The sequence below is a fragment of the Oncorhynchus kisutch genome, linkage group LG22 (assembly GCF_002021735.2).
Source record: "Oncorhynchus kisutch isolate 150728-3 linkage group LG22, Okis_V2, whole genome shotgun sequence".
In the NCBI taxonomy this organism is placed as follows: domain Eukaryota; kingdom Metazoa; phylum Chordata; class Actinopteri; order Salmoniformes; family Salmonidae; genus Oncorhynchus; species Oncorhynchus kisutch.
Genome location: NC_034195.2, coordinates 38,785,051 through 38,804,766, shown reverse-complemented (window position 1 = coordinate 38,804,766; position 19,716 = coordinate 38,785,051). Strand labels below are relative to the sequence as shown.

Below are 19,716 nucleotides of genomic sequence, written 5' to 3'. Positions count from 1 at the left end.
TCTTGATCAGATTGTATGTGCTCCACTTAATCGGTGGATGCATTCAGTAGAGAGATGACTTGCCTAGGCAAAGTGACGTGATTACGTAGGGACCTTTTCACTGGCTGACCAGAACTTCCAAGACCTGTGTCAAGATCACTTACTTACACCACCGGCCCTCCCCATAACCTCTATGTACAAAAAAGAGAGCAGGTCTGGAGGATAGGATGATTACACAGAAGCATCCCCACTCTTTTACTTAGTTTTTTTCTGGGGGGTGGGAGAAATAACGAGCAAGAAACTTGATTGAACTCTGATCACTTTTATTAGAATGTTTACAGTGCGAACAGTAAAACAATTAATAAATAATGCCATGAAAGGTACCGGATCTGGGAAAATAGGTGCTGGAACAAAATAAGTCAAATGTAATTGGGGCTGTATCCTGTTCCGGCTCAAATTAAGCACTGCATCTCACTCTCACTCTCACTCTCACTCTCACTCTCACTCACACTCACACTCACTCACACTCACACTCACACTCACACACACACACACACACACACACACACACACACACACACACACACACACACACACACCTCCCCCCTTTTCACTCCTCCTTCTGTTGTATCTATATGGAACCCATACATGTTCAAAAACCTTTAGGCCTTCAGTAGCTAGCAATCTTATCTCCTCTCTTAATTTGGTCAGGATATTTCACTTTCATTTTCCCTCTCTCCCTCTCCTTCTCCCTCTCCGTGACTTCTGTGTATGGTTTGACATTGTAATAGTGTCATTAGAACAAACAGTAGGTCTGCTTTACAATGTGGAACATAATTACTGGGGCCTGTTGGAACAGCATGTTTTATGTGCTCGTTAAGTCCCCTCTACACTGATACACTGACTCAGTGATTGAGAGAGATTAATGAGCCTGCCTCTCTGCCTGCCTGCCTGCTTGACTGTCTCTCTGCCTGCCTCTCTGCCTGCCTCTCTGCCTGCCTGTATCTCTCTCTGCTTGTCTGCCTGCCTGCCTGTCTGCCTGTCTGCCTGCCTCTTTCTCTGCCTGCCTCTTTCTCTGCCTGCCTGCCTCTCTGCCTGCCTGCTTGACTGTCTCTCTGCCTGCCTCTCTGCCTGCCTGTATCTCTCTCTGCTTGTCTGCCTGCCTCCCTGCCTGCTTGCCTGCCTGTCTGCCTGCCTCTCTGCCTGCCTGTTTCTCTGCCTGCCTGCCTCGCTGCCTGGCTGCCTGCCTGTCTGTGACACCAGAGGCAGTTGCTGTGGACAGACATATTTCAACTGCTGAAAAATGAACTAACTGCTCTCATTGCATTGCAAAGACCAACCAAACCAAAGATCCTCTATTCTCCACACAGTGTGTGTGTATGTATGTCACATAATTTATGAAAACTAGCAATATAAAGAGAAAGAAGGCATTGTATGGCGTAGTGTTCATGTACAATGCATGCTTGTAGTGAGTGTCATGAGAAGGAAAGTTTATCCAGAGAAAGACTGCAAGGCATAACACACTAGAAGGGTAATTATTAGGTACAGTATGTAATTATCGTGTAGTAGAGACAAAGGTAGGTGGTCATTTAGCTAGACCATTAATTGTAATTAGGGCTGTGGTGTTATGTTTACATGGCAACCACCAGTGGTTGGCCACTTAGGTCTAATGAAACCACACACACTTCTCTCTCATGCTCCACCACTGAGGATAAAGGGATTTAGGCTGAAAGTCAGTTATGACTGATTTTGTTTCTAGTGTCCCACACAGATAGCTTTCGTAAACACGGAGTAATTCATGCTGTAATTGACAGTTTGGATTTCATTTGTTACTTGCGATCAGTCTCTTAATTGAAGGATGTACTCAGTGTGTTTGTACAGATGTAGGACCTTATTTGAATCACTCTTTTTGTTGCTGAGAATTTTCCTGCAAAGCAGATAATGCAAACTTGTAGTGTATTTGAGAAAGAAGAAAAAAATTGTAACATTTGTAATTTCCACTTTTACATTTTTTACTTGATTTGCCTTAACGAAAAATGTATCAATCCCTACAATCCACATAATAATTAACATTTCGGGATAATTTTCCTGCTGTACCAAACTGACTCAAATGAAGATCCTACATCTGTACACATGTACATTTTCTATCTTTCACTCTCTCTGAGTGTGTCATTCATACTCTGTAAAATTAGCTAACAAAACAAATAGGCTTGGAACTCAATTAAGAACGTCATTGAGATTGGAGTTGCATTCAGGGACAACTAATGATTAGTTATTTCTTTCTGTGTTTGTATTTTGGATTGTTTCGGGGGGTACAGAGAGAGCGAGAGAGAGAGATTGTGACCGCTGCTGAGAGATAGAGTGGTGGTGTGGTCTTTTGATCAGTAGTACTGAGAGAGAGTGGTGGTGTGGTTGTCTGGATCAGTAGTACTGAGAGAGAATGGTGGTGTGGTTTTGTCTGGATCAATAGTACTGAGAGATAGAATGGTGGTGTGGTTTTGTCTGGATCAGTAGTACTGGGAGAGAGTGGTGGTGTGGTTTTGTCTGGATCAGTAGTACTGAGAGAGAGTGGTGGTGTGGTTTTGTCTGGATCAGTAGTACTGGGAGAGAGCATGGTGTGGTTTTGTCTGGATCAGTAGTACTGAGAGAGAGTGGTGGTGTGGTTTTGTCTGGATCAGTAGTACTGAGAGAGTGGTGGTGTGGTTTTGTCTGGATCAGTAGTACTGAGAGAGAGTGGTGGTGTGGTTTTGTCTGGATCAGTAGTACTGAGAGTGAGTGGTGGTGTGGTTTTGTCTGGATCAGTAGTACTGAGAGTGAGTGGTGGTGTGGTTTTGTCTGGATCAGTAGTACCGAGAGAGAGTGGTGGTGTGGTCTCTTGATCAGTAGTACTGAGAGAGAGTGGCGGTGTGGTTTTGTCTGGATCAGTAGTACTGAGAGAGAGTAGTGGTGTGGTTTTGTCTGGATCAGTACACCACTCTCTATCAGCAGCACTCACACACAACTTTCTCTCAGCACCACTCACAGCACCACTCTCTATCAGCACCACTCACACCTCCACTCTCTCTCAGCACCACTCACATACCATTCTCTCTTGGCACCACTCACACCTCCACTCTCTATCAGCACCTCTAACACCACCACTCTCTCTCAGCACCACTCACACCTCCGCTCTCTTTCAGCACCACTCACATACCACTATCTCTCAGCACCACTCACACCACCACTCTTTCTCAGCAGCATTCACACCCCCACTCTCTCTCAGCACCACTAACACCACCACTCTCTCTCAACACCACTCACACCTCCACTCTCTCTCAGCACCACTCACATACCACTATCTCTCAATACCACTCACACACCACTCTCTCAGCAGCAGTCACACCACCACTCTCTCTCAGCAGCAGTCACACCACCACTCTCTCTCAGCAGCAGTCACACCACCACTCTCTATCAGCACCCTCACACCACCACTCTCTCTCAGCACCACTCACACCAGCACTCTCTCTCAGCAGTGGTTACACCACCACTCTCTCTCAGCAGCGGTCACACCACAACTCTCTCTCAGCAGTGGTTACACCACCACCCTCTCTCAACAGTGGTCACACCACAACTCTCTCTCAGCACCACTCACACCACCACTCTCTATCAGCACCACTCACACCTCCACTCTCTCTCAGCACCACTCACATACCATTCTCTCTTTGCACCACTCACATACCACTATCTCTCAGCACCACTCACACCACCACTCTTTCTCAGCAGCATTCACACCCCCACTCTCTCTCAGCACCACTCACACCCACTCTCTCTCAGCACCACTCACACCACCACTCTCTCTCAGCACCACTCACACCACCACTCTCTATCAGCACCACTCACACCTCCACTCTCTCTCAGCACCACTCACATACCATTCTCTCTTTGCACCACTCACATACCACTATCTCTCAGCACCACTCACACCACCACTCTTTCTCAGCAGCATTCACACCCCCACTCTCTCTCAGCACCACTCACACCCACTCTCTCTCAGCACCACTCACACCACCACTCTGTCTCAGCACCACTCACACACCACTCTCTCTCAGCACCACTCACACCCACTCTCTCTCAGCACCACTCACACCACCACTCTCTCTCAGCACCACTCACACCACCACTCTCTCTCAGCAGTTGTCACACCTCCACTCTCTCAGCACCACTCACACCACCACTCTCTCTCAACAGTGGTCACACCACCACTCTCTCTAAGCACCACTCTCACTACCACTCTCTCTCTCAACAGTGGTCACACCACCACTCTCTCCAAACAGTGGTCACACCACCCCTCTCTCTCAGCACCACTCACACCACCACTCTCTCTCAGCACCACTCACACCACCACTCTCTCTCAGCACCACTCACACCTCCACTCTCTCTCAGCAGCAGTCACACCACCACTCTCTCTCAACAGTGGTCACACCACCACTCTCTCTAAGCACCACTCACACCACCACTCTCTCTCATCAGTGGTCACACCACCACTCTCTCTCAGCAGCGGTCACAAGCGCACCCTCTCTTTGGCGCTCTCATTTTTTTCTCATGTCCTTTTAACAGATATTCCATGCCATAGCTGTCCTTTCTGTGGTCTAATATGTGTTAGTGCCCTAATTTTCTTTGATAAGAAGAGACTACCCACTGGGCACAGACGTCAGTTGTCAACTAACTTGAATTCAACATGAAATTAACAAAAAGTGTCACCATGTTAATGGATTTACATTGAGGACTTTTTGCAAATCCAATCAGTTTCCCATGTTGATTCAACGCCATCAAATAGATGTTTTGTTGTTGAAATTACGTGGAAACACCATTGATTCCACCAGTTTTTGCACAGTGGGTAGGGAGTTGTCTTGAAGATTTGTTGTTTTTGAAATCTGAGCTACTGCAGTACAACTCTCTGTCTGCCCTGGAGAAGGTGATGGCAGAGAGAGAGTGCTTTTCTTGAGATCTGTTTCTCTCAGTCCTGCATTGTAACACAGCAATCGCCATGTTTAGAAGAGCTCTTCCCTTAATGAATACATTTATTAATTAGATCGGTGTTTGATCCATCATCATCAGGGTTCTTTTCCCCTTGATAATGCCCTCTGTAATGGTGCTTTAATGGGATTTTAATTGATTCAGCTAATTGATTCAATTGATTTGGCTCATGGTGTCCTCACCCACACACGCACGCATGCACGTACGCATGCATGCACACACACAGACACTTTTCTGAGAGGGGCTGGAGGTGAGGAGGAGAGTAGCTGGCACAACACTCAGGGCAGCAGTATCCCCTCATGTACTGATTAATGCAAGTGGACCACTTAACATTTACCCCTGATTCCATCTTGTCCATTTATCAGATGAGTCTTGATTTAAAGGGATTTTTTGCACAGGAAAAAATTTAAAGGGATCATTATGGTAATATACAGCGCCTTTGGAAAGGATTCAGACCCCTTGACTTTTTCCACATTTTGTTACGTTACAGCCTTATTCTAAAATGAATAAAATACAATTAATTCCTCATCAATTTACATACAATACGACACAGGTTTTTAGAATTTTTTGCAAATGCATTAAAAAGAAAGAACTGAAATACCTTATTAAGTTAAGTATTTAGACCCTTTGCTATGAGACTCAAAATTGAGCTCCGGTGCATCCTGTTTCCATTGATCATCCTTGAGATGTTTCTACAACTTGATTGGAGTCCACTTGTTGTAAATTCAATTGATTGGACATGATTTGGAAAGGTACACACCTGTCTATATAAGGTTCCACAGTTGACAGTGCATGGCAGAGCAAGAACCAAGCCATTATGTTGAAGGAATCAAGACACAGATCTGGGGAAGGATACCAAAACATTTCTGTAGCATTGAAGGTCCCCAAGAACACAGTGGCCTCCATCATTCTTAAATGGAAGAAGTTTGGAACCACCAAGACTCTTCATAGAAACTGAGCAATTGGGGGAGAAGGCACAGAGTTCCTCTGTGGAGATGGGACAACCATCTCTGCAGCGCTATACCAATCAGGCCTTTATGGTAGAGTGGCCAGACGGAAGCCACTCCTCAGTAAAAGGCACATAACAGTCCGCTTTCTCAGACCATGAGAAACAAGATTCTCTGTTCTGATGAAACCAAGATTCAACTCTTTGACCTGAATGCCAAGCGTCACATCTGGAGGAAATCTGGCACCATCACTACTGTGAAGCATGGTAGTGGCAGCATCATGATGTGGGATGTTTTTTAGCAGCAGGGACTGGGAGACTGGTCAGGGTCGAGGGAAAGATTAATGGAGCAAAGTACAGAGAGACCCTTGATGAAAACCTGCTCCAGAGTGCTCAGGACCTCAGACTGAGGGGATGGATTCACCTTCCAACAGGGCAATGACCGTAAGCACACAGCCAAGACAAAGCAGGAGAGGCTGCGGGACAAGTCTCTGAATGTCCTTGAGTGGCCCAGCCAGAGCCTGGAGCAATCGAACATCTCTGGAGAGACCTGGAAATAGCTGTCTAGTGACGCTCCCCATCCAACCTGACAGAGCTTGAGAGGATCTGCAGAGAATAATGAGAGAAGCTCCCCAAATACAGGTGTGCCAAGCTTGTAGCGTCATACCCAAGAAGACTCAAGGCTGTAATCGCTGCCAAAGGTGCTTCAACAAAGTACTAAGTAAAGGGTCTGAATACTTATGTAAATGTGATAAATTTGCCCAAAATTCTAAAAACCGTTTTTTTGCCTTGTCTTTATAGGGTATTGTGTGTAGATTGATGAGGGGAAAAAAATATTTAATCAATTTTAGAATAAGGCTGTAACATAACAAAATGTGGAAAAAGTCAAGGAGTCTGAATGCTTTCCGTATGCATTGTACATGGGCATTAGCCAGCAGATCCGACCAGCTAGCTTACAGCTGCACTAGGGTCAGACAGGCTTCTTGTGTAGATTAATACACAGTGGTGCCGGCGTGAGATATGGCTTGAAAAACGTACCTCAATCCAGGGATAAGATATGCGTTGTACATCAAATTGTCCTATTATCCCAACTGTTACACCGAGATGATTGACCGACTCCTACGTGTCTTGCCATTCTATAATTGTCTCCATAGTGACCTGTGAATGCGTTGTCTACAGCATTCGGTCACATGACAGCTCGATCAGCTGTTCGATTTGACTTACCTGCATGTCAATTGAGCCAGGATCCCAGTCAAATGGATTTTATTTGGCTGGTTCTGTCACACATCTGTAGAATATTTATGTATTTCCCCTGCATGCTTGTGTTCAGTTTGTTCGGTTTCATAAATAAGTCTGTTACATAGGCGACGCATATAAGGCCCTGCCCCGCCCCCCTTTCGGAAAAGCTGACCACGACTCCATTTTGTTGATCCCTGCCTACAGACAGAAACTAAAACAAGAAGCTCCCACGCTGAGGTCTGTCCAACGCTGGTCTGACCAAGCTGACTCCACACTCCAAGACTGCTTCCATCACGTGGACTGGGAGATGTTTCGTATTGCGTCAGCCAACAACATTGACGAATACGCTGATTCGGTGTGCGAGTTCATTAGAACGTGCGTTGAAGATGTCGTTCCCATAGCAACGATTAAAACATTCCCCAACCAGAAACCGTGGATTGATGGCAGCATTCGTGTGGAACTGAAGGCGCGAACCACTGCTTTTAATCAGGGCAAGGTGTCTGGTAACATGACTGAATACAAACAGTGCAGCTATTCCCTCCGCAAGGCTATCAAACAAGCTAAGCGCCAGTACAGAGACAAAGTAGAATCTCAATTCAACGGCTCAGACACAAGAGGCATGTGGCAGGGTCTACAGTCAATCACGGACTACAGGAAGAAACCCAGCCCAGTCACGGACCAGGATGTCTTGCTCCCAGGCAGACTAAACAACTTTTTTGCCCGCTTTGAGGACAATACAGTGCCACTGACACGGCCTGCAACGAAAACATGCGGTCTCTCCTTCACTGCAGCCGAAGTGAGTAAGACATTTAAACGTGTTAACCCTCGCAAGGCTGCAGGCCCAGACGGCATCCCCAGCCGCGCCCTCAGAGCATGCGCAGACCAGCTGGCCGGTGTGTTTACGGACATATTCAACCAATCCCTATACCAGTCTGCTGTTCCCACATGCTTCAAGAGGGCCACCATTGTTCCTGTTCCCAAGAAAGCTAAGGTAACTGAGCTAAACGACTACCGCCCCGTAGCACTCACATCCGTCATCATGAAGTGCTTTGAGAGACTAGTCAAGGACCATATCACCTCCACCCTACCTGACACCCTTGACCCACTCCAATTTGCTTACCGCCCAAATAGGTCCACAGACGATGCAATCTCAACCACACTGCACACTGCCCTAACCCATCTCGACAAGAGGAATACCTATGTGAGAATGCTGTTCATCGACTACAGCTCGGCATTCAACACCATAGTACCCTCCAAGCTCGTCATCAAGCTCGAGACCCTGGGTCTCGACCCCGCCCTGTGCAACTGGGTACTGGACTTCCTGACGGGCCGCCCCCAGGTGGTGAGGGTAGGCAACAACATCTCCTCCCCGCTGATCCTCAACACTGGGGCCCCACAAGGGTGCGTTCTGAGCCCTCTCCTGTACTCCCTGTTCACCCACGACTGCGTGGCCACGCACGCCTCCAACTCAATCATCAAGTTTGCGGACGACACAACAGTGGTAGGCTTGATTACCAACAACGACGAGACGGCCTACAGGGAGGAGGTGAGGGCCCTCGGAGTGTGGTGTCAGGAAAATAACCTCACACTCAACGTCAACAAAACTAAGGAGATGATTGTGGACTTCAGGAAACAGCAGAGGGAACACCCCCCCATCCACATCGATGGAACAGTAGTGGAGAGGGTAGCAAGTTTTAAGTTCCTCGGCATACACATCACAGACAAACTGAATTGGTCCACTCACACAGACAGCATCGTGAAGAAGGCGCAGCAGCGCCTCTTCAACCTCAGGAGGCTGAAGAAATTCGGCTTGTCACCAAAAGCACTCACAAACTTCTACAGATGCACAATCGAGAGCATCCTGGCGGGCTGTATCACCGCCTGGTATGGCAACTGCACCGCCCTCAACCGTAAGGCTCTCCAGAGGGTAGTGAGGTCTGCACAACGCATCACCGGGGGCAAACTACCTGCCCTCCAGGACACCTACACCACCCGATGCTACAGGAAGGCCATAAAGATCATCAAGGACATCAACCACCCGAGCCACTGCCTGTTCACCCCGCTGTCATCCAGAAGGCGAGGTCAGTACAGGTGCATCAAAGCTGGGACCGAGAGACTGAAAAACAGCTTCTATCTCAAGGCCATCAGACTGTTAAACAGCCACCACTAACATTGAGTGGCTACTGCCAACACACTGTCAATGCCACTGACTCTACTCCAGCCACTTTAATCATGGGAATTGATGGGAAATGATGTAAATATATCACTAGCCACTTTAAACAATGCTACCTTATATAATGTTACTTACCCTACATTATTCATCTCATATGCATACGTAGATACTGTACTCTATATCATCGACTGCATCCTTATGTAATACATGTATCACTAGCCACTTTAACTATGCCACTTGGTTTACATACTCATCTCATATGTATATACTGTACTCGATATCATCTACTGTATCTTGCCTATGCTGCTCTGTACCATCACTCATTCATATATCCTTATGTACATATTCTTTATCCCCTTACACTGTGTATAAGACAGTAGTTTTTTTTGGAATTGTTAGTTAGATTACTTGTTCGTTATTACTGCATTGTCGGAACTAGAAGCACAAGCATTTCGCTACACTCGCATTAACATCTGCTAACCATATGTATGTGACAAATAAATTTGATTTGATTTGATTTGACATTTTCTTTTCATTACGCAGAAAGTCAACAAAGTCTGTTTTTTACATCCATTGTGAATAACAACAGTTCCTCTCTCAATTAGAAAAATTGTTCCAACACTCCCCCTTGATAACCACCAAGTCTCAGTGTGAAATAGAACATTGTCATGCTCTGATCCCATATCTCCACATAGTTTTGCGAACAGGCGTGTGCGATGTAGTTTACAATTGAAGTTACCTGCTGCATATCTCAGAGTTCTGCATTCAGCTCTTTTGCCGTCAGTTGTTCCCGGTGTATCAAATCAAATTTATTTATATAGCCCTTCGTACATCAGCTGATATCTCAAAGTGCTGTACAGAAACCCAGCCAAAAACCCCAAACAGCAAGCAATGCAGGTGTAGAAGCACGGTGGCTAGGAAAAACTCCCTAGAAAGGCCAAAACCTAGAAGAAACCTAGAGAGGAACCAGGCTATGTGGGGTGGCCAGTCCTCTTCTGGCTGTGGAGATTATAACAGAACATGGCCAAGATGTTCAAATGTTCATAAATGACCAGCATGGTCGAATAATAATAAGGCAGAACAGTTGAAACTGGAGCAGCAGCACGGCCAGGTGGACTGGGGACAGCAAGGAGTCATCATGTCAGGTAGTCCTGAGGCATGGTCCTAGGGCTCAGGTCCTCCGAGAGAGAGAAAGAGAGAATTAGAGAGAGCACACTTAAATTCACACAGGACACCGAATAGGACAGGAGAAGTACTCCAGATATAACAAACTGACCCTAGCCCCCCGACACATAAACTACTGCAGCATAAATACTGGAGGCTGAGACAGGAGGGGTCAGGAGACACTGTGGCCCCATCCGAGGACACCCCCATCCGAGGACAGGGCCAAACAGGAAGGATATAACCCCAACCACTTTGCCAAAGCACAGCCCCCACACCACTAGAGGGATATCTTCAACCACCAACTTACCATCCTGAGACAAGGCTGAGTATAGCCCACAAAGATCTCCGCCACAGTCACACATCTGTGTGTATCCATTATAGCTCAGTGGGTTTATCATACAGTGCGTCCATATGGCAGAGGGAGACACATAACTACAGTACAGAGGCCTGCCCGCCATCCCGCCTAGATGAAGCCCCATCTGTGCAAAAGGCCAACATTCGATCTCATGGAATCAGTTTTTCGTCAATATAGCCACGCAGCACACTGAACATTTAATGTTCTGGAATCATGAGACATTCCTCATGAATATCATCCTCTGACATGTAGCGAACATGTGTGCATCTCGGCCCTCACTGCTAAGGTCCAATTGAAGATCATAAGGTGGGGAGTTGTTTGACTCATTCAGTCAGAGTTACCTCTTGATTGCTAGCAATAGCATCAATTCTTAGTTTCACAGTGATATCCGACAAGGTATTGATGTGAGTTTTTGTGCCTCTGCCTCATCACACATTGTTTTCACCATATCAAATGGCGGCCAGAAAACTATTCTCTGCAATATTGTGTGGTTTCATAGCATAGTGGCTTAGCCATTCACCGTGGGAATGATTCAAGTGCAACGGTCAAGTGCGGCCTTTTGCAGCGATCTAAGGGCGACCTCTGGTTGAAGGTTAACCATTACAATGATTTTGAGAAAAAAAGACGATATTATATACAGTACCAGTCAAAGGTTTGGACACACCTACTCATTCCTGGGTTTTTATTTATTTAGACTATTTTCTACATTGTAGAATAATATTGAAGACATCAAAACTATGAAATAACACATGGAATCAAGCAGTAACCAAAAAAGTGTTAAACAAGTCAGAATATATTTTATATTTTCGATTCTTCAAAGTAGCCACCCTTTGCCTTGATGACAGCGTTGCACACTCTTGGCATTCTCTCAACCAGTTTCATGATGTAGTCACCTGGAATGCATTTAAATTAACAGGTGTGCCTTGTTAAAAGTTCATTTGTAGAATTTCTTTCCTTCTTAATGCTGTGGTATCCCAGGAGGTCTACCCCGGGGCGATGGTAATAGAGGGGAGATGATGGGATGATGTTGGCTCCCTCTGCTGGGGATACGGGAGCTGGGCACCCCGACACGGACAGATATCAGTGGAGGTAATTAGAGGAAAGTGCCAACCAGCCGTGGAGGCTAAATAAAAGGAACACGATGGCACACTGCACGGGAGAAGGGGGAGAGACGGACACCAGTAAAGAGAGAGAAGAAAGACCGAGCAAAACCGAAGTGATTTCATTGATATATTTATTTTCCATCTTAGTAAAGTTGTTTTGTGGACTAAAGCCTCCCTGTCTCTGTGTAAATCTCTGTACGCTCAACCCAATACCCCACGGTTTACCAAAATGCGTTTGAGCCAATCAGTTGTGTTGTGACAAGGTAGGGTTGGTATACAGAAGAGAGCCCTATCGCAAAAACCATCAAGCGCTATGATGAAACTGGCTCTCATGAGGACTGACACAGGAAAGGAAGACCCAGAGTTACCTCTGCTGCAGAGGATAAGTTCATTAGAGATACCAGACTCAGACATTTCAGCCCAAATAAATGCTTCACAGAGTTAAAGTAACAGACACATCTCAATATAAACTTTTCAGAGGAGACTGCGTGAATGACAGGCTGACTACGACACGAGCGTTGCAAAATAAATGTAGAAATCTATATTATTCAATTATTGCACCCACACTGCTCGTGCACGCAAACGAGGGTCTGCGTTGCCAAGGGCTAAAATATGTCAGTTCTATTTGTGACGCAGATCGCGCTGCAAGTCCTGCCTCTCCCATCCCCTCATTGGTTATAGAAGCAGGTACCCATGTGCCATCTCCTCATTGGTTATATCCATGTGGGTGACTGAAAGACGAACGAGGTCAGTGGCGGTAATGCACCTAATTTATGAAAGTTGCCAATCATAGTATAAAGTCCAGAGAAGAAAAGGCCTGGAAGGAAGAGAGATGACTAGCAACGACTCGGTTGACCGTTTTATGTGTGGATTAATTGGCAGAGTAGAGGACCTTGTGCATTTCAGGTAAAATAACAATTCAATGTTTATATCCCAGGACAAATGAGCTAGCAACAGCAAGCTAGCTAAATAGGGCAAATTAGCTAGCAAGTGCAAGATAACTTGCTAAATTGCCATACATGTTTAATGCTTTTCGACCTGTCCCCAAATTAATGTAATTGGTTCAGAGTTTGTTTTGATATTTCAACCTGCGTGTCATGATCGCGTTTGGTGTGGGGGGACAAAATACATTTATGCACAATGGCGCACGCACACAGCTGGTTTGGGTTCCGTGTCAGGCCTCCATGATCGATTTGCTGAAAAGAAACCACTACTAAAGGACACCAATAAGACGAAGAGTCTTGCTTGGGCCAAGAAACACGAGCAATTGACATTAGACCGGTGGAAATCTGTCCTTTGGTCTGATGTGTCCAAATTTGAGATTTTTGATTCCAACCGCTGTGTTTTTGTGAGACGCAGAGTAGGTGAACAGATGATCTCCGCATGTGTGGTTTCCACCGTGAAGCATGGAGGAGGAGGTGTGATGGTGTGGCGGTGCTTTGCTGGTGACACTGTCTGTGATTTATTTAGAATTCAAGGCACACAACACTTTTGGGCTTCCGAGTGGCACAGCGGCCTAAGGCACTGCAAACATCCTGGTTAGATTCCAGGCTGTATCACAACCTCCGTGACTGGAGTCCCATAGGGTGGTGCACAATTGGCACTGCGACGTCTGGGTTTGGCCGGTGTAGGCCGTCATTGTAAATAATAATTTGTTCTTAACTGACTTGCCTGGTTAAGTAAAGGTCAAATGTAAAAAAGAAAAATAATAATAATAAATAACCAGTATGGCTACCACAGCATTCTGAAGCGATATGCCATTCCATCTGGTTTGCGCTTAGTGGGACTATAATTTGTTTTTCAACGGGACAATGACCCAAAACACACCTCCAGGCTGTGTAAAGGCTATTTGACCAAGAAGGAGAGTGATGGAGAGCTGCATCTGATGACCTGGCCGCCACAATTACCTGCCCTCAACCCAATTGAGAAGGTTTGGGGTGAGTTGGACTGCAGAGTGAAGGAAAAGCAGCCAACAAGTGCCCAGTGTGTATGGGAACTCCTTCAAGACTGTTGGAAAAGCATTCCAGGTGAAGCTGGTTTAGAGAATGCTAAGAGTGTGCAAAGCTGTCATCAAAGCAAAGGGAGGCTACTTTGAAGAATTTAAAATATTATTTATTTATTTATTTGTTTAACACTTTTTTGGTTACTACTGATTCCAAATGTGTTATTTCATAGTTTTGAAATAGTAGAAAATAGTAGTAAATAGTAGAAAATAGTCTAAATAAATAAAAATCCCTTGAATGAGTAGGTGTGTCCAAACTTTTGACTGGTACTGTATATATTATTTATTTTACCAGGTTTTTGGAAATTCTCCCACGACCCCATTTTCATATTGGAATCTAGATGAGAGTGTTTCTCTGTCTCTATCCCCATGCAGATGGGTCCTCTGATCAACACTGCTACTGACACCCTGCTCACCAACCTCAATTGTCATGCTGAGTCTGGAGAGAGCTTTGACATTCACAGGTACTGCAACTACACTATATCTCCCTCTCAGGAGTGTCATTATACTGTAACTGAATGACTTCTCAGTCATTTGGCTATACAATTGTAACCCTGTAATTTTCCTAACAAAAATATGACAAATTCAAATGTCTACAGACAGCCTCAGATCTGCTATTCTAGTGGTAAATTCTAATGTGGATGCTGTGTTATCATTGTATAAAAGCTCTCTATGTATGTACATACCATATTGTGTTGACTGGGTTGGTTCTCTCTCCTCAGGTGTTTTGGCTGTTTCACCATGGACGTGATTGCCAGCGTTGCATTTGGCACTCAGGTGGACTCTCAGAAGGACCCAGATGACCCGTTCGTCCATCACGCCCAGAAGTTCTTCTCTTTCTCCTTCTTCACACCCATCATGTTCGTCTTCAGTGAGTACTGTTGGAGCCATGCCCTGAGGCCAACTAACTCATCAGTACTTTAAAGTCTTCCTGATTTGTCAAATTGTCCAATTCAAATACTGCTGCATTCCATAGTTGATGCCATAAATGGAGTGACAAAGACTATATTTTGTCTTCAGTTGCGTTTCCATTCCTGATTCCTCTGGCCCGTTTCCTCCCCAACAAGAGGAGGGATGAGATGAACAACTTCTTCATCAACTGCATTCAGAAGATCATCAGACAGAGAGATGAGCAGCCTGTTGAAGAGGTATTACTATTGCAGCCTACCTATCCTTTGTAAAGATGGGAAAAGATATGAAATAATAAAGGACTTGTAAAGTATCCTGTCCTTCTCTTCTCTGATCTTGATCTCCCTGTGTGTGTGTGTGTGTTTCTCTGTATGTAGCGGCGGCGAGACTTCCTACAGCTGATGCTGGAAACGCGGAGCAGCAAGGAGTGTGTGTCACTGGAGCACTTTGACGTGGTCAACCATGCAGATGAGCTGGCCCCCACACACACTCACACAAACCAGCAAGAAAATGTTGACGTCAGCCATGAGTCACCCAACAGGCGCTCTGTCCAGACCCAGAAGAGGATGATGTCGGATGATGAGATCGTGGGCCAGGCATTTGTGTTCTTCTTGGCGGGGTATGAGACCAGTAGCAACACGCTGGCCTTCACCTGCTACCTCCTAGCTCTACACCCAGAGTGTCAGAGCAAACTGCAGGCTGAGGTGGATGACTTCTTCACCAGATATGTGAGTATGGGCCTCTGGCTTTCCTGTATGTACCTTATGTTCACAATCACCTATAATTGCCCTCATTGTTTGTGACAGCATGTTTGCCATGATGGTCTATTGATACTAATAGGATCCAAACCAGATTATGTAAATGGTCCACACTGTCCGCTCCACCTGATGGTGAGACTGTACAGAGTTGAGGTCAATTCCATTTCAATTCAGTCAATTCAGTCAAGTAAAATGAAATTCCAATTCCAGTTTTCTGAATGTCACTTTACTTCCTGAATTGACAATTGAAATGGAATTGACCCCAATCTGGTATTGTGGGCTTCAGCAGCACAGCATAACATACAGTGATTTTGCAGGGGTTTATGACCAAGAGACCCAGTCCTATATCAACTCCACCTCAGCTGTAATAAGTCCATCTCTGCAGCAGTACCAGTCTGCCACTCTGCAGGCAAGCAGAGGTGATGAGTGTGAAAGACAGACAGTGATGGGCCCTGGCTGGAGAAAAAAAATTATGAGAGAGACTGGGGGGGGGGGGCAGAGAGGGAGGGGTGGGTTGACCTTTTTAAGAATGAGGATTTTCAATCTGTTTCTCTGGGGTCAGAGTGACCGGCAGTTTGATGTGCGCTGCCACTATATTGCGAAATAAAGAACACAGACAGCACCCAAGCTTTCACTGCATTCACTAAGGATGAAAACTGCTATTTTTCTGGCATCCATATGAAGACTTGGTTCCAACACACACACACACACACACACACACACACACACACACACACACACACACACACACACACACACACACACACACACACACACACACACACACTGTTTTCACAGCCACAATCAACTCTGCAGCATAACACTGGTCTAACAGTGGAGAGAAACAGTTTGACAGGGTAGTGGGGGATCTAACAAGGCCATGGGTATGTCCAAAATGGCACCCTATTCCCTTAGGGTCCATAGGGCTGTGGTCAAAGTAGTGCACAATATATGGAATAGGGTGCCATTTCAGACACAGCAATGGCCTTGTTAGATCCTCCACTCTCCCGTCTCTCTTCCTGCATCCTAATATCCTGACCAAGGCCAGAGCAGTGGAGAACAGAGAAGAGTGGAGCAGACAGCAGACCAGAAGACAGGATCAAACGCACAGACTGGAGAGTCTGGAGTCAGACACTATTTCATTCTTTCATGTCCTCTTCCCTCGTTCTACGTCGTGCCGATACGCCGCTCTCCAATTCTCAATCCTTCAACTCACAGGGTAGGAAGTGTCTACAAAGAGAGCTCTTAGTGTAAACTAACTAACTCTGCCTGTTTGCATTCTGGTGTTTTATTCCTGATCAAAATGCATCAGTGCTCACTTTTTTTTAATTTTTTTATCTTGGTGTTATTTATTTTCTCATTGCACATTTTCTGCAGTGGACTTTTATCCTTTTGTACTCTGACTTGCCTCTCTGAAATAGAGCACTGAATTGTAGTCTACTGAGTAGCCTTCAAAGCACCGCAACAAGATCTAGTATTTACTGTTACATAGCCTACTGTAATGAAGGAGCTGAGATGAAGAGTGCTGTCTGCTGATGGGACTGGATATCATTTGTCTTAAGGGTAGTTTTACTGAAAGGCTGCACCACTGATAATTACAGTCTATTAACAACACTGTTGTCAACAACTCTACTGTTTTTTGCAGCATTTTGAAAGTCCTTTGCTACTATAAGATTGATTGCTCTGGACCCTGGACTCACCTACCTCAAAATGTTACACTCTCCTGAACCTTTTTAAGGCGTCCGGATCAGAAGCAGGTTTTCACAACTTCGTACGAGAAATGTTACAATAACGTACAGCCGAAGAACTCATGTTATGGCAGGGTATTAACACATCTCTATGGAGGGCTAGTGAGCTCTATGTAGCTAGCTGGTGAAGGAATTGGGGTTTTCAACAGTCGGAGAGAATAAATGTTAGTTTGACTTTGGGAACTTGATCAGATACACAGCAATACCTGTGGACATAAACTATTTTATAGGCTAGCTTGATCTACATTTGACCAGACATCTGGCAGCTGACTGCAGTGTGATGGTCAGTTTTTCTCTCTCTCACTTCTCCTGCCATGCTCATCACAGCTAACTCAACCCAATGCCTTTCAGTACAGTGAAAGAGACTGACTGTGTGGTGTTTTTACCTGCTACCACAAGGTTGATCCCCTCCTGAAAGCATTTTGAAGGTACATACAGTTGAAGTCGGAAGTTTACATACACTTAGGTTGGGGTCATTAAAACTCGTTTTTCAACCACTCCACAAATGTCTTGTTAACAAATTATAGTTTTGGCAAGTCGGCTAGGACATATACCTTGTGCATGACACAAGTCATTTTTCCAACAATTGTTTACAGACAGATTATTTCACTTATAATTAACTGTATCACAATTCCAGTGGGTCAGAAGTTTACAAACACTTAAGTTGACTGTGCCTTTAAACAGCTTGGAAAATTTCAGAAAATTATGTCATGGATTTAGAAGCTTCTGATAGGCTAATTGACATCAATTGAGTCAATTGGAGGTGTACCTGTGGATGTATTTCAAGGCCTACCTTCAAACTCAGTGCCTCTTTGCTTGACATCATTGTAAAATCAAAGGAAATCAGGCAAGACCTCAGAAAAGAATTGTAGAACTCCACAAGTCTGGTTCATCCTTGGGAGCAATTTCCAAAAGCCTGTAGGTACCATGTTCATCTGTACAAACAATAGTACGCAAGTATAAACACCATGGGACCACGCAGCCGCCATACCGCTCAGGAAGGAGACGCGTTCTGTCTCCTAGAGATGAAGGTAGTTTGGTGCGAAAAGTGCAAATCAATCCCAGAAAAACAGCAAAGGACCTTGTTAAGATGCTGGAGGAAACAGATACAAAAGTATCTATATCCACAGTAAAAACGAGTTCTATATCGACATAACCTGAAAGGCCGCTCAGCAATGAAGAAGCCACTGCTCCAAACTGCCATAAAAAAGCCAGACTGCTGTTTTCAACTGCACATGGGAACAAAGATCGTACTTTTGGAGACATTTCCTCTGGTCTGATGAAACAAAAATAGAATTGTTTGGCCATAATGACCATTGTTATGTTTGGAGGAAAAAGGTGGAGGCTTGCAAGCCGAAGAACACCAACCCAACCGTGAAGCACGGTTGTTTTGGGGGTGCTTTACTGCAGGAGGGACTGGTGCACTTCACAGGACGGGAAATTATGTGGATATATTGAAGCAACATCTCAAGACATCAGTTAAAGCTTGGTTGCAAATGGGTCTTCCAAATGGACAATGACCCCAAGCATACTTCCAAAGTTGTGGCAAAATGGTTTAAGAACAGCAAAGTCAAGGTATTGGAGAGGCCATCACAAAGCCCTGACCTCAATCCTATGGAAAATTTGTGGGCAGAACTGAAAAAGCGCGTGCGAGCAAGGAGGCTTACAAACCTGACTCAGTTACACCAGCTCTGTCAGGAGGAATGGGCCAAAATTCACCCAACTCATCGTGGGAAGCTTGTGGAAGGCTACCCAAAAGTTTTGACCCAAGTTAAACAATTTAAAGGCAATGCTACCAAATACTAATTGAGTGTAAACTTCTGACCCACTGGGACTGTGTTGAAAGAAATAAAAGCTGAAATAAATCATTCTCTCTACTATTATTCTGACATTTTGTCACGGGTGTGATTTGGGTGGGCATTCTATGTTCTATTTTCTATGTTTTGTATTTCTTTGTTTTGGCCAGGTATGGTTCTCAATCAGGGACAGCTGTCTATCGTTGTCTCTGATTGGGAACCATACTTAGGCAGCCCCTTTTCCCACCTGTGATTGTGGGTAGTTAACTTGGTTTGTGGCACTAATGCCCTGTAAGCTTCACGGTTGTTTTTTCGTTTGTTGTTTTGTTGGCGTCATTTTTAAATAAAAAGGAAAATGTACGCTCACCACCCTGCAACTTGGTCTTCTTCCAGCAATGGCCGTGACAGAACTACCCACCACAAAAGGACCAAGCAGCGTGGCCAGGAGTATGAGACAACCTGGGAGGAGGTAGAGAGGTGGTCGACCCAGGGAGAGTGCCAGAGCCCGCCTGGGATTCAATTGAGCAG

The 19,716-nt window shown here is 45.2% G+C and overlaps 1 protein-coding gene across 2 annotated transcripts in view; it reads left to right on the top strand.

The window, feature by feature from the left end:
* The window catches only part of tbxas1 (thromboxane A synthase 1 (platelet)), a 130,860-nt gene that overhangs the window by 70,927 nt on the left and 40,217 nt on the right, over nucleotides 1-19,716 (top strand). For both annotated transcript variants that reach the window (XM_020456486.2, XM_020456488.2), the window contains exons 7-10: nucleotides 14,353-14,441; nucleotides 14,700-14,848; nucleotides 14,998-15,125; nucleotides 15,264-15,614. In XM_020456486.2, coding sequence (XP_020312075.1) covers nucleotides 14,353-14,441; nucleotides 14,700-14,848; nucleotides 14,998-15,125; nucleotides 15,264-15,614 — 717 coding nt within the window. The remainder of the gene's footprint in view (nucleotides 1-14,352; nucleotides 14,442-14,699; nucleotides 14,849-14,997; nucleotides 15,126-15,263; nucleotides 15,615-19,716) is intronic.